The 21,584-nt window shown below is 33.1% G+C and overlaps 2 protein-coding genes across 2 annotated transcripts; both read right to left on the bottom strand.

Annotated features, from left to right (window-relative positions):
• Window positions 1-4,638: 4,638 nt before the first annotated feature.
• LOC145607865 (superoxide dismutase [Cu-Zn] 2-like) lies at window positions 4,639-8,606 on the bottom strand. The gene is made up of 7 exons (XM_081663459.1): window positions 8,449-8,606; window positions 8,264-8,365; window positions 7,731-7,826; window positions 7,613-7,644; window positions 7,171-7,246; window positions 5,327-5,380; window positions 4,639-4,897 (listed from the first exon to the last, which is right to left on the bottom strand). The coding sequence occupies exons 1-7, from the start codon at window positions 8,531-8,533 to the stop codon at window positions 4,869-4,871; spliced, it is 474 nt and encodes a 157-aa protein (XP_081519585.1). The 5' UTR covers window positions 8,534-8,606; the 3' UTR covers window positions 4,639-4,868.
• A 2,231-nt stretch (window positions 8,607-10,837) lies between these two features.
• LOC145608756 (mitochondrial dicarboxylate/tricarboxylate transporter DTC-like) lies at window positions 10,838-15,307 on the bottom strand. The gene is made up of 6 exons (XM_081664359.1): window positions 14,996-15,307; window positions 14,685-14,768; window positions 13,881-13,942; window positions 13,073-13,434; window positions 11,788-12,002; window positions 10,838-11,282 (listed from the first exon to the last, which is right to left on the bottom strand). The coding sequence occupies exons 1-6, from the start codon at window positions 15,113-15,115 to the stop codon at window positions 11,226-11,228; spliced, it is 900 nt and encodes a 299-aa protein (XP_081520485.1). The 5' UTR covers window positions 15,116-15,307; the 3' UTR covers window positions 10,838-11,225.
• Window positions 15,308-21,584: the final 6,277 nt, after the last annotated feature.

Genomic DNA, 21,584 nt, shown 5'->3' with positions numbered 1-21,584 from the left:
GCAAATAATTAATTTGATATAATATCATTTTAAATGGATGTATAATTGCTAAATAATCAACTTAAAATGATCTTTCAAAATATCAAAGCTTATCAATGGTGATACAATAAGTTAGTACATATATACTATATAATTTGGTAATTTTTGACCCATAATTGTGATTAAACATTAATCTTATTGATATGATATATAATTTGGTTATTTTTTTATGTGTATTGGATTGGATTAATAATGAAGATTGGAGGTTGAAGGTGAAGTGCTCCATTAAAAAATCAAAGATGCAGTGCGCCATTGAAGATGGATGAAGCTATTAAAATGGAGATGAAGCTTTTAAAATGGGATGAAAATATACATTTTTTTTTTAATTTATTTTGGACGGCTTACTTCAATTTTATAATGTTGAATGGAAATAATGTTGAATGGTTGTTTATAATTATAATAGTATAATTTGAAAACAAAAATATTACCCTATTAAAGTAATAAACCAAACAACACTTAGATGACTCGTCGCTGACTGGATGTTGACTTGCCATGACTTAAATGATGTGTAATATAGATTTTTTTTAATTTTTTTAAAATGTAGTATTCGAAGGCTAAGATTAAGTTATAAACAATATCAACGGTTCAGATCCAGTCTCTTATTGTAGTTGACCATAGTCGTCTGTAGTCGTCCGTAGTCGACAACTACGCTAGAACCATCCGAGTTAACAACTATAACACACGTAACAAATTCTCCACTAACATAACAGTTTTTCCCGCCAAAATCAGAACTCATAATTAGCTAGCTAACTAGTTTCCCAAATCATAGCCACCCAAAAAAATGACAAAGTATGGAAAACATTGCTCAAAGTATTCTGTAGGTTCCCACGTTGCCTCAAAAGTTGGAAAGCCTTCCCAATGAACAAGATATTGCACTTGAGCCCTATTCTGAAATTTAAAATTGCAGTTAAATTTCAACATTAGGGAGAGTGAAAATGGCATTATGCCCATATTAAAATTGAGCTTCCATCATCTTGAATCTCCATTAAAGAGTTGCTTCAGTTACTGCGCATTATTTCCGAAGGATTTTGTTATGGAGAAAGAGAAGGTGAAAAGCCTTTGGATGGCACAAGGCTACATTGTTCCACTGGATAGATATCAAAGTATAGAAGATGCTTGTGAGGAATATTTTTCAATTTTGTTCAAGAGATGTTTTTTCCAAGATGTCCAGAAAAATTATTCCGGTGAGATCATCACATGTAAGATACACGATCTCATGCATGATATTGCTCTTGATGTCTTAGCGAAGGAGATATTTGATGCAACAAATATCATTAGATACAACCTAAATAAATGTTCCACATCTATTTATTGCAAGCATGAGGGAACATGGCAATTACTCTTTATTAGGCAAGACCCATATTCGTTCTTATCTTATTTCTCTTATTATAGAAGTTACCCAGTTTCCGGTGGAGGCAATAGTAGCAAATTGTAGGTTCCTGAGGGCATTGGATTTACGTAGTTTAAAAATCAGAAGTTTGTCGGGCTGCATAGGTGAATTGTTGCATTTGAGGTATTTAGATCTCTCCTATAGTATAGATCTGCAAGTGCTTCCTAAGTCATTTACAAGACTCTATAATCTACAAACCTTAATTTTAAAGGGGTGTTGGAGCTTGAGAGAATCACCAAAAGATCTGAGTAGACTAGTTAAACTCAGGCTCTTGGATGTAAGGGATTGTGATAGTCTTACATATATGCCTAAGGGCATTGGTGCGTTGAGTTGCCTTCGTTGGCTAAGTTACAACTTGTTTATACATGAGGAATAAAGAACATCTCAATGAATTACAACTTGTTTTCGTACACGAAGAGGGTGATGATGGAGGAAAGGATGAAGATTTAAGTTTGATGGAAGATTTGCAGCCACATTCTAATCTAAAGCATTTAATTGTGAAGAATTACAATGGTGTAAAAATGCCTTGTTGGTTAAGCCTTCTCCCAAATATCATACATCTTTCTCTGTTTATGTGTTCGGAATTAGAGTACTTGCCATGCATGCGAAACTTTTGTCATCTGAAATTTATTCAACTTGGTAATTTAGAAAACTTGGAGTACATAGAAGTAGATGATCCTTCAAAGCCTAATTCCAGTTCCCCAATGCCTATGTCTGGATTGGGAAGCTGTGGCAAGGAACTATCATTCCTTCCCTCCCTTGAATCTGTTGCGTTACAAGATCTGCCCAAGCTGAAGGGATGGAAGAGAGGGGAAGTAGGCAGGATAGAAGTCAACAACAGTGGCAACAACCTCCAATCACAATCACAGCAATTACTACCATGCCTTCCCCAAGTGAAGCGTTTGTATATATACAATTGCTTGGAGTTGACATGTCTTCCTTCATGTCCTAGTTTGGAAGACCTATCTTTAGAGAAAGACAATGAAGGACTGCAAATTATAGATACGAAAAGAGATGAAGTTGCTCCAGCATCCTCCTCTGCATCTACCTCAGGTTATGAGATTTTAAATCCTGAACTACAGCGTGTTAATTGGATGGGCAAGGAGAAGGTGGATCTTCCCAATTGGATGCAGTTCTTGCCTGCCCTCGAACACCTAACAATTCGCGCATGCAGAACACTGAAAGCAATCCCAAATTGGATGCCCAAACTCACTTCACTCACAACACTTGAGATTTTGGGCTGTTCAGAAAGCCTGCAGAGAAGATGCCAAAAGGATCCACCTGGAGAGGACTGGCTCTATATTCAACACATCCCCGACATCAACATTAAAGGTGCGTGTTTCTATCTTCCCCTTTGTGATTTTCACTATATAATCAACTTCCTGAATGCTTTCCTTCCTTCCTCCCCTAATTAAATTAGCAGGTTTATGCCTTAATTTTCATTATTCGGCATCAGTAATTTCATCATATTGGAAATTGAGTGATTTATGTAGCTTAAGTTTCCATGGTGTTTCATTTTTACAAGTTAATCTTGCTCTGTTTCTTGTTGCTGAGTGACCACTAAGTGTTATTTTTCTTCCTAAATATAGTCACTACGTTATTGTTGATACACATATATTTAATTGCAACTTTGAAGGTGTAAACAAAAAACCCTGAATATTTGCTGATTCAAAATATTCTTATAAGAAATTTATGGGTTTGAATTGCAATTTCAAATTTGTGAAATTGATATTTGTAAACCTGAATATGAAGGTCATTGAATCACAAAAACACTTTGCTTGAACACTTAAATGTATCTAATTGAGTTTTCTAGTACTTCGTATTATTTTACTTGATTGTTGGTTTGAAACACTTAAGTAACGACTTTAGTTAATAATCTATTCAATGATATGACTTAAATATTTATTCTTTTTGATTGATTTTGGTGTGCCACTAATCCTCTTCCCTGTAATATATCTTATTCAGGGAATGCTTGGTTGGATTGGGGGTAATATATTAAGGGGGTAATAAAAGTCAAACTTGAATAAACATAAGTAATTAGAGGAGGTGTTGTAAGAGATAAGGTGTTTACAAATGAAATAAGATATTTGTGCCATGAGGAAAAGAGAGAGATGGAGGAATTATTATCCTCATAATGAGGGTAATAGCTACCCACCTTCCCCCTAGTGTAACTATTACCCCCAATATGAGGGAATTAGTTCCTCTTTCTTCACCTCATACTACACCATCACTACATTATTTTCCTTACAATCACACCATCACTACATTATTTTCCTTACAATCACACCATCACTATCTCCTCCTTCCTTATATTCACTTTCATTTTGCTTAGTTTGACTTTTATTACCCTAGTATTACATCTCCCTCAATCCAAGCATGCCTTCAAAGATAAAATGCTACTTAATTTCAGTTACTAGGCCTTACGTTTTATGATAGATACTTGACTTGTGAGCGAGCATTGGATATTCTGATAGCTTAGTGACGGTTACTTGATTATCTACTAAGTGTATTTTTTGGGTTTTTTTTTTTTTTTTTTTTTTGTGACAAAAGATTGGTGAGAATGAGAGAAATTACAAGCAAAGCAAAACATAGTTTCGGCAGAATCTTTCGCAAGGAGATGTGCACGTTGTGCCCAACACCTGATCAGCATTGTAAACCCAACAGTGGAGGAGCTTAAAACTAAGGAATTTAATGTGTCAATAGAACAAGAGGTTTGTGATATCTCCTGGTTGCTGCCTTTAGCTTCCATAAAACGAAGGAATTTTAATGTCACTTAATCTTACTCACTTCTTTTGTTGCTAATGAGATAAGTAAATACTAAGGTCATGTTTTCATTTACTGAACTGAGCTGAACTGAATAGAGCTGAAATGAATATTTTATGAGAGAAGGAAATTAGGAACTGAACTGAACTGAACTAATTGGAGCTGAACTGAACTGAATTGAAATGAAATTAAGCTGACTGAACAGGCCCTAAGTATTAAGAATGTCTTTTTTAAAAAAAAAATTCCCAACATCCATAATGACTGACTGACTGTTGTTCTGTTGCAGGTTTATATTTACCTTGGATATGTTCACAATAATATACAAAGTGCAGTATTATCTTAGCTATCGGAAACAAGTTTCTCTACTAAGCTAGTTAGCTAAGAATTTTGGGTCTCCTTGTTGAGAATCTGATTATTTACCTGAACTACTTGATTTATTATGGATATTGTTTAAAGATCAATGCAAGTCACTTCCATATATAGCGCAGTGTTTAACCAGTTTTCGGAAATATGAGCAGACAATTCTTTGGTTGTTAATGGTTCAATTTCAAAGATAGATTCATTTACTAATAAGCTAAATATACAGTCCTTAACCTTGTATAGTTACTAAATAAGATAAGAACGAAACCATACATCATGTCGTTCACGTTTTCCATCAAATAGTTCGGCAAAAGATCTATACAGCCGATTGCAGCCCAATTACACCTGCAAAAAATATTAATATGCTTAAGGGAAAATGTAAAAGATGAACCAACTATGCCACATAAAATCAGCTAACAGAATCTTGTAAAGTTTGTGTTCAGGGTTAGAACTCAGGCAATATCGTCTTTTTCAAATTTTTAGCCTAAAATTCAAGCGTTTAAGCAACCGTATCCATGTTAACCTAAGAGTTAAGTTGGCAAAATAAAGGCAGCAATAAAAGCAAGAAGGTTACATCTTACAAATGTTGAACTTTCAATTTTGAATTTCTGGGTTTCAAGAAAGTGTTTGAGATGTCCATTTTTACCAACAGGATTTGGATGGTCAGAAGGTAAGTTCCACAGAAATAAGGTAACAGCCTATCTTTTTCTTTATATCATTCTTTCTTAGTTGAATCAAGGTCAAAGATGACTAACTGCAAATATAAATAATTACCGCATCCAACTCTAGCACCAGCATTCCCTGTTGTTTTGCTGAGTTCATGTCCACCTGTTCATCAATGGATATAAATATATAATCAGCAAAGACTAAGAGAGTGCAACCAGAGTACCAGACCAAATAAACCCCCAGAATTATTTCTCATGAAGAAAGATGTAAGGAGAAACCATAGCCCTCGAGTAATTGCTATTTGTTTATCGACAGTAAAAATAAAATTAAAAAAAAAAAAATCGACTCCCATGAAATAGGTCACTGGAGGTACAATGATCTCAACGACTTTCACCCAAATCATCCAGAAATAATAATCAGGAAGATGTAGGACGCTGCATGTAATGATGTAATAATTTAATTACAAATTCATTTAAGCTAGGTATTGGCACGGTCAACATTAAAGAAACTAAAAGAATAGAACACCAAACATATGGTCTGGAAATTTCTCCCCTACATAGACAAGTACTTGTAGTCTTTTAAATGAGTTCATACTACTAGCGATAGACACTAGACAGCATACAATCCATAGAAAGATTTAGTATAAAAAAAACAAGGTAGAACTTATAACATATAGAGGTTATTTAGAATCAACAAGTCACTTATTGATTACCGACAATAATAGGTGGAAGTCAGACTACAAAGTAAACAGAGAACTCTGAGAACCCTTTAAATATGATGAAAAGGGTAACAGGATTGGAAAATTTCTTCTCGTACAAGGTGATGCTTGGTTGAATCAACACAAGTTATGTGTAGCCAAGATGTATAGAAGAGTTGGTAGCCTAGTTGGTTGGAGGCCCTCTTTCCACTGCTGTGAGGCTCTGGGAGGGGTTCAATTCTCACCCCAAGCAAGTGGGATCCCTACTCCCCCCCCCCCCCCCCACCTCTTTCTACTTGCAAGGGAATTCTTCTTACACAAACCCCCCCCCCCCCAAAAAAAAAATAAAAAAAAAAATAAAAAACCTGTATAAAGAGTTGCTGGAGCTTGCCAGCCTAGTCAGAGACTACATTAGAGTAAATTGGTTTGGGATCATATTAGTGCTCCTAGACACTAGTGCACAGTCTGGCTAGAGCACAAAAGATAGCAAACCAGACAGAAATTTCAGAAAATAGTAGCATAATTCAGATAAATGTTCAAATATTGATCAAGAGGCAGAATCACATCAGCATGTTCTTTGATTGTACTTACAATAGGCAATGCATACAGTGATTGATACAGGGGATTAAGAATTTGGTTAGGTGTGCACACCAGGGCCAAGGAACTTCCTATACCGCTTAGCTGGGTAGAGAGGAGATACATGTGCTCAAAGTCCAGGAAAAGGGTCTTGGTGTCTGTTATTGTATCAGTGGTGTATAAGATTTGGATGGAAAGGAATAAAGTTCTCTCAAAGAGAAGAATTATTACAGTGCTAAAGGTGATTCAGGAATCAGGATGTCCAGTATAGTGTGCAGAAAAGAATGCAAGGACTAGTCAGAATGTGATTGTTTTCAGTTGTCTTAAATGTTGCTCGTGGATGGTTGCAATTCTGCTAGTTCTCGTAGTTTTGTAGTGTTTAAAAGGTTATATGCCTTTTTTGACTCCTTATGGATGTTGGAGTATTTAAAAGTCATCAACCAGTTTTTATGTTTAGATTAAACAAATCATTGCCTAGTTCAAGCACAGAGAATTTTCAAACATCTTATAAATACTCTGTATATGTTGCAAAAGGAACTTCCACAAATGACAATAATAATTCTGAAAAGATGAAAAAACAGAGAGCACAACAAGAAGGAAGTTCGCAAGTTACAATGAAAGCAAAGGAGATGTAGATGTTAAGCAACATTCAACATGATAAAAGACTTTCTTGGCTCACCTCTTCCTAGATCATCTGGATCAGCATGCACCACAACAGCCCTCCCAAGAATTGAGTGTTGCCCACTAAGTGGTATCTAAATTACCAAAAGTAACAAGATTATGAGAAAAAAAAAAAAAAAAAAAAAAAAATCTTGCTTTAACAATCCGATAATGCTACACGTATTTATTCATTTTTTTTTGACAGCAAATACTATTGTGTTTTACAAGGCCATAATCAATCAATTAACCAACTGGTTAGCTCTATAAAACTAAAATTAAACATTCACCCACTAAATTACACCCTACTCATTCTATATTAAGCATCCGTGTTTGGGGAAATTAATGGTAACTATAAGTACAACCATATCATTATACATTACACTCAAATTAATCAGAAAATCTCACCAATTCAACTATTGCTAGAATTAAAAGCAATGGCATTTCTAATTATAAAATCTTACCTCGGAATCAATAATTGAAACCTCGGCAACCCCTAAAAACACAAATAATTTAAAGTCATATCATAATATCAACCAAATAATTCAAATTTTGCTAAATACCCACCAAAAAACTACATACCATCACTATTAGCAACAATATTTCCCAGGTCACCCGCATGCCTCTCTGAATCAAATGGAGCTCCATGATCCTTCTTCAACGGATTAAAATGAGGCCCTTAAGAAAGAAAGTCATTAATCAAATACATATAATCATGATAAGAAAAAAACAACTCTAAAAAGAATTAATTAAGCAACATATATTGATAAACCCCCCAAGAAAACAAAAAAAAATCAATCAAATCAAATCAAAAGAATTAAGATGGACAAAATTAAAAGCAAACCCAGAAATTAATTTAATCTAGCTATCAAACAAATGTAAAATAATAAAATCAAATAAAAACATTATTAAAATTCAAAAAAAAAAAAAATATTAATCAAGCATGATAAACTGATGAGTCCCTAAGAAAATTTAAAAAAAAAAACATTTATCAAATCAAAAGAAATGAGATAATAAAAACAAATTTAATCAAGCTATCATAAACCACCCAAAAAATTTAAATTAAAAATATAAAAATAAAAACTTTGAATTGAGGATTAATAATTAAAAATTACCAGTGGAGTTGCAACCATTAGTGGTATCACCAAGAGAATGAATATGGAAGCCATGAAGGCCAGGAGTGAGGCCTGTAATTCTTCCAGTTACATGAGTTACCCCTGCATTTTTTCACAAATTAAAATATTCAAGTGATCGATTTTTGTTTAAAAATGAAGGACAGAGAATATTAAGAAAGACATACCATTGGAGTTTTGGATGAAGTGGAGAGAGCCGTTGATGGTGTTGTTGGCGCCGGTGATGACTGCCACTCCTTTCACTGTGCTCATTCTTGTTGCCCAGTATCTGGTTTAATTCACAACAAATGGATAAAGTCAAAACTCAAGATGAAATTTATGCATTTGTTTTCCCTGGTTATTATATTTAAGGGAATTACTAACATGCGCATCGTACATTCAGGTGCATCAATTAATTGACAATAGAAAATTGTTATGAAATACTTCCTCCGTTTTCTTTTACTTGCAACATAGCCTTGTGGCACGTGTTTTGAGGTCGGGTTTATGTAATGTAAACGGACAAATTTTTCATTATGATTTTTACAAATGATACTTAACCCTATTCTAATTTTCGTGTAAAAATTATATTGATAAAATCGCTCGTTTACCCTCACTAATCATCTCCTAAAACTACGTGCTTAAAAGGTGTGTTGCAAGTAAAAGAAAACGGAGGAAGTATATATTTGTGGATGCCCATTATACCCTTGTAACATTCCAGAACTTTCTAGATTTTAGGGTTTATTATTCTCCAAGCAAACCCTATCAATTATATTGTATCTATATATATCTATACCTCCATTATATGAAATACAAGTAGAACATACAGATTAATTCTCTCTAAATCTTCTCTCCTATTCCCTTTATTTTATAACAAAAATCTTTTTTTTGTTTTTTTAAAGGTAAGATAAAAGGAAAGACTTAGGACCTCCCTCACGAGTGGCGATCCTAAAGCATCTGAGGTGAGAATGGGGTATAAAGCTGAAGAGATGCAAAATGAAATGTCCAATTTGTCGGTGACAAGATGCCCAACATTTGCAATCCAATCTGCTGCTCTATTTGCTTCTCTACAGACATACCGAAGTTCCCCAATAGGGAAATCTATGAAGTAGGATCTTTATATCTTCTATAATGTGATCAATTTGCGATGGGGTCGACCAAATACCGTTTACTGCGTTGACAGCTAGGAGGTTGTCCCCCTTTAATGAGAAGATTTTGTATTCCTTGTTGGAGGGCGTGGATGATTCCCTTGTGGAGGCCAAAAGCTTCAACTACGAAGACATTGGTGGTTCCAAGGTTGAAAGCTTGTGCTGTAATGGGTGTACCCTCACTGTCTCCGATAATGACTCATGTTCTGCTGAGTTGTTTTTCACCAAACTGTCGAAGTTGAGTTTGAAAGAATTGAGAGGAGGAGCCTCCCACGCAACCAACTGGGTTGGGGTGGTTTGGGTGAGGTAGATGATGGGTTTGAGATCTCTGCATTGGAGACCCCAAGCTTAAAGAGGTATTTATGAGAATGCTATAATTCCACTCTTTGAACGCAAATTGCGCTCGGTGGAAGGTTTTAGGGATGCTAAAAATCTCATTCTTAAAAATAATAAAGTTTCGTACTTTTCGGCCGTTAGCCATTCAATACTTAAAGGAGAAATCAATGATTTTATGGGGTTATTACATTCCTTTATCAAAACTATTGTTGAGGAACGATTTTACACTATGGGATATCACTTGCACATATTGCTATACATTTTTTAAAAAATGGTAAGAGTGATAGTTATAGCCGCAAGAATGATTTCCATCTAATTCACTTGATTGAATTTGAAGAAATGGTTATTATTTAATCTTGCATGATTCTTCATCAACAAAACAAACTCACGATAATCTACCAAAACAAAACAAAACTCAAAACCTTCAATATTCACAACGGACACATTACACTCAATTTTATTAAAACTAATGACAAAACATGAATAACTATTTAAAAAAATGAAAAAGGATATTCCTGATCGCAATACCATAATGTAGCTGAGTGCTTGAGACTTTAGCAGTTCTTATTATACTATTGGAGCCATTAGAAATCTTATTTGTAAAATGTGTTCTAAATATCAATTCAATTTGTTTATGAAAATCATTTAATTTATGTTCATGTTCATATATATTCTCTCAAATGCCTTTTTCACAAAGTTGGTGATGCTTTTCTTTTACAAGTTTACACCTTTATATTATTGTGTAGCTCCTTCCAAGCGTGGATATACTTATATTGAGTTTTGTTTTTAAAACTTTTTAGCAGAAGCACCAGCATGAACGATTGGCATTATAGATATTCATAAATATTTTTAAATCACATTTACTAGTATATTTGATGTTGATGTATATTTTGTAGGGATTCAATTTTTGATTAGTTTTGTAGAATTCCAAAGGAGAAAAATATATTGCTCCTGAACAATACTTGTAGGAAACAAAATTGATTTAAAATTTTTCACTACTTTCCAAATCCTCTATAAATAACTCAGAAAATAAAGGAAGTCTTTCAAAACCTGCCATATAAACCAAACCATAGAATCCTAATTAGCTAGCTCAAAGTAAAAAAACCTCCTTCGATGATGAAGAAAGGATAAACTCTATTAACAGTAAATGAGCCAAAGCTTTGCTTTCAAAAGCGGAGTGATTTTTGTAAGAAGAAAAAATAAACAACCACGTTATGGTTGAGGTTACAATTTCCGCAAGGATTTCATAGTCTTCAACTCCCACAAATGTAACTAATCCAGCTACCACTAAGGATGGCTTCATCCAACCCCAAAAGAATCATGTAATTCTAATCCGATAGTTTTTGCTAATTTATTACAGTTCCAGCAAAATTTGAAAGTTGAATGCGATAAAAGAGAAAAAACTGTTGCTGAGGCCTGAAACCAACAGCCAGAGTTGCAATATTAAGGTTGACTATTACGGCAGCATGACCTTGTCTCTGATCCTACAATCCAACTTTTTTCTCAAACTTCTGAATTTGGTTCAGGAAAATCCATGTCATCTGAAAGCAGATCACTCAGAGTTAGATTATGTCATAAAAGAAATGACCAAAAAGGGAGAAATGAAAGTTAATATGTGGTTTGCCACGAACAACAGAATTGCAAAACACCAATTTCATAAATCTGACAATTAGTTAACAAATACAACTGGGCCTGGACCAGGCTCCCCTATCTTAGGTATACAGGATCACCAATGTGGCAGCTCCTCTTGCCCTGGTATCTTAGGTATACAAAAGGCAAATTTTTTTTACTGATTAGCTCATTTAGGATGGCCTCAAATGTGAAAAGGTAGTCCCACGTGAGCACAGCAAAAAAAGCCTTGGTACACTTAGGAGCATAATAGATATGCTCATCACAGGGTTGAAAGGTAGTTCCTTAATTCTCAGACAGTTGTGATTATCAGACAAGTGAGGCGTCAATTTGCAAGCCATTTATCCAATATACCCCAATGATAACGAAAGAAAGAAAGAAGACAAAATAGAGGAGGATGGATGAAGAGTTATATACCATGACATGTGGGGCAATTCTAACACAGTAGACAGGGAATCCAGTGTAGAATTTCAAGGGTCCACCAGCTTTCAATGTTTTCATTGCACAGTCCAACGAACCAGTATATGGGTACTTCCCGGTAGCATCAGGTTGCATTTTCTGAATTTGTGTTTTCACGTAATCAAATGGTAGACTGCAAGCAGAAGCGAAGAATCCAGAAACAGCACTAGCACCTGTATGGCAGAAATAAGTGGATAAGATAAACTACATACAAGGGTTCCTACACAGAATTATTTCTCATGCTTCAAAGTTGGCACTAACTTGAATTGAGAAAGTACTTGAGCCATTTCAACAACATACAAATACTAAGTGTCTGCCAGGGCAGATGAGTTTGGAAAATGTGTGCCAAATATTTATAAATTTTAGTTATTTTACTAATACGTCCATTTTTTATTATATATACAATTGATGGTATTCAAGTATTTGTACATCAACTGAATTTGATGTACATAATTGGTAACTTAACCAAAAAAATTTGGATGGTATAAAAAGTAATTGTGCATAAACTGAGGTACAATTTCAATACCATACCAACTATGCAATCAAGTGAATAGATGAATCAAAGTTAACAATAAAAAAATAAATAAGAAAGTGATTAAGAGCTTATGCACTTTCATCTCCAATCCATTGATTACATTTTGCACTTGATCACATAAAGCTGTAGTGTCCAGCTAAGTAATAAATACTAAAACCTTCAGCCTGTTCAAATTATATCTCTCTACACAGAAGTATATGAAAGACTAGAACTAAGAAAATGGATAACTATAAATAAGCATGGAGAAAAGTATACTTGAACAGAAAAACTTGCATAATATAAAGTAACAAAAACAAATATGAATCATATACCAAATCTATCTAGCAAAGTTTTCACTTTTTTTTTTTTTGTCAACAAAAAGTTTTCACATTTACACTAGCCTCATCCAAAGAAATGGCATGCCAAGACACCAATTAGAAATGTTCAGGTACAGACAAGTAGTGTATAAGCTGATAATCTGTCACCCAAAAGGAATTAGGGTTCCCAAGTGTTTGATAAGTTTAAAAGTAGGCTAACAAAAAAAGCCAAAATATAAATCTACTCACCCAAAATAAGAGCTAAATTGGATGCAACAAAATATGTAAAAACAGAGTTATAGCGTGAAATTCATTGCAGAATTTTGTTTTTTTTTAAAAAAAAAAAACTTGTCAAAGAAGGGAAGGGAGAAGGAAGCAACAGTTCAGCAAGTAGATGTGCAAATCATCTTACCTACAATAGTAGCAGCTTCACCAAGGCCAACAGAATCCCTAAAGAATTCCACAGATTGGTCATAAGAGGCAAGCATTCCCATGTTCAATGCCATAGCTCTTACAACAGTTGGACCAGCACCTTTCCAGAGTGACAAAACTCCTTCATCAGAAACAATTCTGTAAAGGGCATGGAATGCGTTCTTGTAATGTCTCCGCTGTGCAGCTGGCAAAGTAGCATCAGCTTGCATACGAATGAGTGCAAGATCAGCGGGACTACCGACAGATGCTCCAATAGCACCAGCAGTTAATCCACAAAGAGCCTTTTGATACAAAGGCAAAGGCTTTCCATCATTAGCAGTTATAGCTTTGTTCGTCAATATCCTGAAGACAATAGAAGACTATTAATTCAAAGAATGATAAAAGGAATGGAAGATGGAACAAAGTCTTTTTGAAATCTAGCAAACTTAACATTTTAAACACTTAATAATAATATGCTCATGAAGAGCATAAATGCATAATACTCCCCATCACATATTATGTCAATCAATACATGATATTGTGATTTGTGACACCAACTTGTCATTATCACAAAACTCAAGGTCTTTTCTTTTATAAGGAGCAACTTATAATAGAGCTTGACACATATGCACTATTGTACTAACAATCATATCACCAGAGTAGGATCATAACACCAGGAAGGGTGACAGATGGTGACAGATCAGAGGGACTACATGTAGTAACACTTTCTTATGAATCAAATCAGATACTTAGATGGTAAACAAACCGAAAATTACAATGTTTGCACATCAACCAGAAATTATTCTTACCTGAAAGACCCAAGCCTTGCTGTTGTGTATGTGGCCTGCCTAAGCAAACCAGCAGACAGACCCTGCACCAGTAAGAGTCAATATGAGATAGATGACCCATAAGAGCGTTAAAACAGCCAAATAAATTACTTCAAATAAAATCCCAATAATACAAGGACATACATCTAACATTGCAAATGACAAGTTGACATACTTAATCATCATAGGATAACATGACATTTCCATGATTCAACCATGTCTCATTATACTATCATATTGCTGAAGAACCAAGGTTCTCCGCTATGTAAGCAGAAAGGAGATCTAGAAGCCAGCAATGCTATACAGGAAAACAGTTCAGACAAACCACATACAACCTTGCAAATCACTCAATATGCTAAGGATTGCTAACAATCATCATACATTGCAGAACAACACCTGATCAGACCACAACATGTACAATTCTGAAATTAATCCATACTAGTCATTACACATTGGTTTGTCAGCTTCCAAACCAAAATGAGATCAACAAACCAACAATACATTGCAGAACAACAACTAATCAGACCACAACGTGCAAGGTGAACCACTCAAAATGCTAACAATCACCAGATGATAACACATCTATACCCATGATTAATCCATTTTCCAACGCCGGTAAACCAAGCTTCCTCGAAATCGAAAGCAAAATAAGATCAACAAATTCCACCTTTTGTGCACATAAATTATAAAACAGATCTATAAAGATTCAGACTTGCAAGGTACTGTAAACACTAAAATTGCACGTACAAGAATTGACAAAAATCGAGATAAAAGATCGAAACAAACCTTGTAGAAGGCACCAATACCCTCATTTGCAAGCATGTTCTTGGTAACTTGAACAGCTGATCCTTGACCCAATTGAATTCTCACCTACCCATTTCACAAAATCAACCAAAAACATCAAATACAACACCAGATCACATAATTTCAACTCAAAGATAATACCCATTTCATAAAATCAACCAAAAAAATCAAACACAACCCCAGATCACAAATCCCAAGTAAATAACAAAAACCCCAAATCAACATTTCAACCTAAAAATTCAAAATTCCCAAAAAATCAAAACCCAAATGTAAATTCATGAGCAGAGATAAACCTTGATCATATCGATGGGTTGAATGACACAGGTAGCAAGCATACCGGAAGCACCGCCATTAACGAAGGGTTTAACAGTGGGCCAAACTCCGGCAGGCTTAGCGGATTGATCTGCTGCCATTGTTATAGCTGAAACTCTTTCTCTCTCTTCTAGAAAATACCCAGAAAGCAGAGAGATCTAAAGAGAGAGAGAAAAAAAGAGCGATTTGAAGTGAAGTCAATCGAAGAGAGAGAAAGAACGGCGCTTTTTTGCACACTTGTAAAGAGTGTGAGAAGTGTTGAGGGAGGCAGGAGAACGAGGGTCTTTGGAAAGCTCGCCAAAATTGAGAGTATGACGTTGCGTTTTCTGTAAGCCTTAGTAAGTGAGCAATGCAAAAAGTGAAGTGAAATGGGGGGCCTAAGAAAAATGTTTGAGTGCTAGGAGATGTGTTAGGTGTTGGCATGCTTCATGTTGCCTAGCTACCTTGTTTTTAGATGCTTTTTTGGGTTGGTTCTATTCGGGCATTCGGCTTCACTTCGGTTCAGTTCAGTTCATCTCTAATCAATTCAATTCAGCTCTAATTAGTTTAGCTTTTAATTTTTTCCTCTCGTAAACAATTCTTTTTAGCTCTATTCAATTCAGTTCATTTCAGCTCAACTCTAATTAGTTCAATTTAGCTCAGCTCATTTTAGTAAATCAGAACAAGCCCTTAGGCTTTGTTTACCTCGCCTTAATTTGATAGGTGTAAAGATAATACGAAGTTTGTACTCCGCAGTTTGTATTAGTATAAGATAAGATAGGGGTTAAAGAAATTTGACAGGATAAGATTAAGGCTAATGAAAGATTAAAGTTAATGAGTTTAGATCATACTCTGTATGTGCTTGAGCTTAATCACGTAAGTTGAGATACAATAAATAAAATTTAAGTAAATAAGACAAGATAAGATAGATGTTATTGATATATGAATCATATGATAGGATAAGATCAAAGTTAATAAGTTCTTATCAAATTTGATTGAAATGAGGTTAATCAAATATGGGACAAAACAAGAGAAACTTGGTTAAAACATATCTTTAAAAAGTATTCTTTGATTAATAGTGTGTGGTTAAGGAAAAGAGGAGGGGGAGAGTATGGAAGAATATTGATTACTTTTTCTTCCAAATATCTCGTAGATAAATCAATTTAATTTCTTACATTTTAGGCCCTGTTTGATTCACCTTAATTTTGTTGAACTGGAATTATTTTTACTGAACTGAACTTATTTTTACTGAACTGAAATTATTTTTACTGAACTTAAATTATTTTTACTGAACTGAAATTATTTTTACTGATTTTCTATTATAATTCTTCTTTAAGAAAACTGAATTTTACAGAACTTATTTTTACTTAACTGAAATTATTTTTACTGAACTGAAATTAATTTTACTGAACTGAACTTATTTTTACTGAACTGAAATTATTTTTACTTAATATTATTTTTTAAGGTGAAGAGAACAGGGCCTTAATTCCTCCTCCTCTGCCTCTATAATTCCCATCCTTCCTCATTTATTATCCAAATGAAAGATATTTCATCTCTTTATTTTCTTTCCCTTCCCTTCCATCCGTAAGTCGTATGATAAAAATGTTGATGACATTTAGAGGTATTAGACTTAGTTTTTTTTAACTTTATTCTCATTTATTTTAGGTGCAATGAGTTCAAATATATATATGATAAGGCTAATAGATTCATATATTGTTATGGGGATATGTTTTAATAAGGTTAAGATCAAGTCTAATAAGATAAAAGTGGAATTCGACCAAAGGATGCACTTGGTGCATTCATATTTAATGCTCATGGTTATATAGAATAAAGATGTTGTTATCCATAATTAAATCTTACCGCACACCCTTTTCTTTCACTCCTTCCACTTCAAACTCTCATCTCAACCTCCACAAGGCCACAACCCACCCAACCATTATCGGCAAACTACGCCACTAGCCACCTCTTACCACCACCGAAGTAAATTAACATCAAAGCCACTTACTTGGAATTTCTAGTGGCATTGTATAAAATTTTATGTGTTACCGTATCAGTCTTGAAAAATGTTCAAGCAGACCACTAAAATCCAACCACTACGTCATGTATTGGGGTATATGACTATTAATAGTGGTATCAAAAATAAATTTGATTTTTTAGTGGTGGTTGTAGGTGTTGGGAGTGGTGCAGGGTTCAGGTCGTGAATGAGGGATAAGAGTAAGGACATTTGGATAATTTCACACATTAGACGTGGGCAGTGTTAAACAAGTGTAGATGAGAAATGAATACAACCAACATTAATTGTCCCATACCCCAACATATGAATTAATTTTTGAACTTTTGATTTTGATTATCTCTTATTAAAATAGTCTAGCATAACACATTTTCTTTGTAGCAAAACTTGTAAAAAATGAGTATGAAAACTTAAAACTACCGTCGCTTATAACGTATAGTTTGAAAATTTGCAAGGGTATGTTTATTTAGTTTTCGATATTTAATTTGAAAATCCAATAAAACTTTTTGGTTTATTTTATGGACCTAGCTAGTGTTATTAATTATTGAATACCCGATCAAATAACAATAATAGTTTGGTTAGCCAACATTTGCTCCCCTCACGAATGGCACAAATATAACTTTGAAAATTAACCCTCCAAGTGTTTGGAAAATATCAATCAATAACTATATAGTATCATTTTCTGGTGTCTCTCTCTCTCTTTTTTTTTTCGAAAAAAAATCTATTTAAAAAAGACATCTTATACATAAATAAATGAATAAAAAAGATTTAGTGTATCCTTCTTTATACCATACACTTAGGTAAAAAAAATTGATCAAAAGTTTACCATTGTCACAAAAAAGGTTTTTTTAGCTTGCCATTGAAAAGAAATATTGCATAAGAGATAATGAATAATACTCCCTCCTTTATTACATGCCTGTATTTCTTTTTGGAGTGACCAAAATTAAGTGTCTGTTTCTATTTATAGGTTGTACTTTTTGCCAATATTATTTTTGTTTTGATGATTTAATTTCTCATCATTTTTCTTTTTCTTTTTTGTACTTTACATCAATTCCCAATACTTTTTCTCTCCTAATTCTCAACAACTTTTTTCTCTCTCTCCATCTCTCTCTAACGATCTAACCCCACATGCATATTTGTACTCCCAATTTTTAGGTATAAGGAATCTTTAACTTTCTTAATTCCCGTGCATAATGGAAATAAACATGTAATAAAGGGACGGATGGAGTAGTGTGTAAAAAAATAATTTTTTAACGAGTTAAATACATATTACCTATATATTCATTGAGTTAATAAGAAGAAAATGATATATATTTGTAGGTCTCCTCTCTCCTCCTTCCTCTCTCCAAAACCCTAGCCTCCATTATTGAAGTTTGAAAGGGCTTCCATCGGTGTTAACCGGTGAAAAGTCCCAATCCTTGTTTCTTTAAAGTATTTTTAGATTTATAATAATGCTTCCTCCTTTGGGAGGAACTTTTCTCCCTCGAAAGAAAGGGTTTCCGATCTTCTTTAAAGACAAGGATTTTTCGATCTCCTTCGAAAGACAAGGTTTAACTCCTCTTTTCGAGGGAGAAATTTCTTAGTTTTGAATCCATGATATTAGATCTAATGGATTGTCGTGAAATTATTTTATTGGTGAAAAAGTTATGAAGTTTTCGAATACAGACAGATGAATCAGAAGAAAAACATCCTCACGACTACAAAGGATCGTTAGATTGTCTCTCCAACAAGGCTGTTTTTCCCAGCGATATAAGCGGGAGATGTTCCACAGTGTAAGATCTACTCGACGATCGTAGTTGTTATGAAGGAAAATTTTATTTAATTCAATATCTTATGTATTTGTTAACGTCGAATCTCTACTGTGGATGTCGTATGACTTTTAATTAATGAAATATTTTTGCTATTAAAAAAATATATAAATTTGTAGGTGAATTTTTTTTTTTGGTGTTCCACCCGATTCACCCTTTTGGTTCTAGGTGGTTAAGTTTCAACCCATCCTAATTGTTGTTGCGGATCGAACACTACAATCCTCCCTATCAAGTGCAGTCTCAATCACCACTGCACCAACAACCAATCTATACTTCTATACTTTAGTATTTAAAAACACAAACCAAAATTGACACATGTCATCATTCTTTCTCACCTTTCTCTATTCATTCTCCCTCCTTATGTTTTCAAAGAAATTCTCTCTTCATCTCCCCTTTTATTTCTCAATAACTTTTATATTTTGTAATCTTTATTTTAATTCAATAACAAATTAAATTTCCTAAACCTTCTCCTCTTCTCATTATTCCATCTATCAATTCAATTTATTCACATTCATAATTCATTTCTTTAATTTGACCCCTTATCTTCCCCCTCTTCTTATATAAATACAAATTTTCAATAAAGATTTTTTCACACTCATTAAGTTTCAAAAACTAAAAAAATTAGTTTATCTCTCAAAATTCTATGTGAAATTTCTACAACAATGTGGATGATGATTGAAAAGGGAAATATTGAGGTGGCAAGAATACTATGGAAATTCCATAGGATGACATTGTTTGCGTGTCATGGGGCTTTAATTTTGAAGATATTAAGCGCAATATAAGAGACATATATTGGTAAAGACTAAAGAAGAATATCATGTCTTCACATTTGATGTAAAAATTGTAAATTATAATAAGTGTTTGGTATTTACAAAGTAGTTTTTTTATACAAATTGTTGATTAATATGTCATGCGATAGAGGTATGATTTTATGATTTTAAGCCATTTTTTCTACAACTATTAGTCTATTACCACAAATTCATAAAATATTATAATATGTCAAAACACGATAAAATAAATTCTTTCAAATAATTTGTAAAGGGTTTTTTTTTTTTTTGGTGACAAGATAATTTGTAAAGTTTCAAATAAATATATAACTTAAGCATAACCCGTGCGTAGAACGGGTCCAAAAGCTAGTTAGTATTTGTATATAATAGCTATTCAAAATTACCGTGCATCACACGACAACTAACGTAGTAATTTCATAAAAGAAACCCCTTAAATGTGGTAAATATCAATATAGCTAGTGAATAAAAGTTATCTTTTCAAACTTGCATATTTTTTTTCATCCATAATACAAAGAAGTTTTTTTTTTTTTTTTTTTTTTTTTTTTTTCATTCCAAAACTTAAAAGGGTTTTTTTTGATTCAAATTTAATTATCATATCATTAACACTATGTTTGGAAACATAAGGTGGGAAGGGGAGGGAATTGAAAGGATCCATTTTCCTTCCCCTTTTAATAAACTAAGGCCTCATTCTTTAAAGCTACTCTGCTGAAATCTGCTATGTTCTACTTCAATCTGCTCTGCTCTGCTCTGCCATGCTCTGCTTAAAAATAATACTTAATATCGAATTGTTATAATAATAATTAATGTTTAATAATAATAATAATAAATAATTAATATTAAACAATAATAATAATTAATAAAAATAAAAAAATATTTAATTATATTAATATTACAAAAAATTAATATTTAATAATAATATAAATGATATTTAATAATATTAATATTACTAAAAATTAATATTTAATAATAATAGTAATTATAATGATGATAATAACAATAATAATAATACTTATAATTTATAATATTAATTATAATAATATTAATTAATTTTAATACTACGTAATAAAAGTTAATATATAAAGATAGTAACAAATTAGTAATTTTTAATAATGATAAAAAAATAATATTTATTGATTTTCAATAATAAAAAAAATAATAATTAAATAATACTAATAATAATAATTATAATTAATATAATAATAATAATTTATAATTAATATAATAATATTAAATTGTATAATAAAATTTAATGATTATAATAATAATGTGATAATATTAGTAGTAGTAGTAGTAGTAGCAGGCTAGCAGCAGCAACTACTACTACTATTTATTACTAATATTAATATTATCACATTAGTATTATAATCATTAAAAGTTATTATTAAATATTAATTATTATTATTATATTTATTATAATAATTATTTTTATTAAATATTATTTAATTAATATTTTTATTATTAATATTAAAAATTAATAAATATTATTTATATTATTATTATTAATAATTCATAATTAGTATTATCTTTAAATATTAGTTATTATCTTTGGGCTGTAGCTCGTACTTTCGATGGGGTATTCTTGGGGATCTTGGCATATTACTGCTGGAAGTGCTGCTTAAGCTGAGTTTCTTGCTATTCTCGGTGGGATGCAGATGGTGGTGGATGCGGGTCTCAAGGATGTTATCATCGAAACGGACGCTACTCTATCTCTCAAGCCTACCATTGAAGATGTTGAGAGGAATGGTACTCATGAATGTGTCCTCAAAGACATGCAAGTGCTGTTGACTAGGGGGTGTAAATTCTCTTTTAATTATGTGCCAAGGCAAGCTAACAGGGTGGCGCACTACCTTGCAAAGCTTGCTAAGGAGGTTAATGGAGGAGCGAAATTCTTTGAGGACTACCCTGACTGTGCCAGAGACGCTTATGAGGATGATCTCACTCGTAGTATTTGATGGTGCTGCTTTCCTTTCTGTTATCTTTGCTG

Source organism: Chenopodium album, chromosome 23 (genome assembly GCF_948465745.1).
Source record: "Chenopodium album chromosome 23, dcCheAlbu1.1, whole genome shotgun sequence".
In the NCBI taxonomy this organism is placed as follows: domain Eukaryota; kingdom Viridiplantae; phylum Streptophyta; class Magnoliopsida; order Caryophyllales; family Amaranthaceae; genus Chenopodium; species Chenopodium album.
This window is presented reverse-complemented; position numbering and strand designations above follow the sequence as displayed.

Excerpts from the sequence above, each read along its gene's own strand:
- LOC145607865 (XM_081663459.1), bottom strand. The coding sequence starts at position 8,533 with ATGAGCACAGTGAAAGGAGTGGCAGTCATCACCGGCGCCAACAACACC. Across the intron at positions 8,366-8,448 it reads CTTCATCCAAAACTCCAATG|GGGTAACTCATGTAACTGGA; the intron begins GTATGTCTTTCT and ends GAAAAAATGCAG. Across the intron at positions 7,247-7,612 it reads TTTCAATTATTGATTCCGAG|ATACCACTTAGTGGGCAACA; the intron begins GTAAGATTTTAT and ends TTGGTAATTTAG.
- LOC145608756 (XM_081664359.1), bottom strand. The coding sequence starts at position 15,115 with ATGGCAGCAGATCAATCCGCTAAGCCTGCCGGAGTTTGGCCCACTGTT. Across the intron at positions 14,769-14,995 it reads AACCCATCGATATGATCAAG|GTGAGAATTCAATTGGGTCA; the intron begins GTTTATCTCTGC and ends TGAAATGGGTAG. Across the intron at positions 13,435-13,880 it reads GCAAGGCTTGGGTCTTTCAG|GATATTGACGAACAAAGCTA; the intron begins GTAAGAATAATT and ends TATTGTCTTCAG.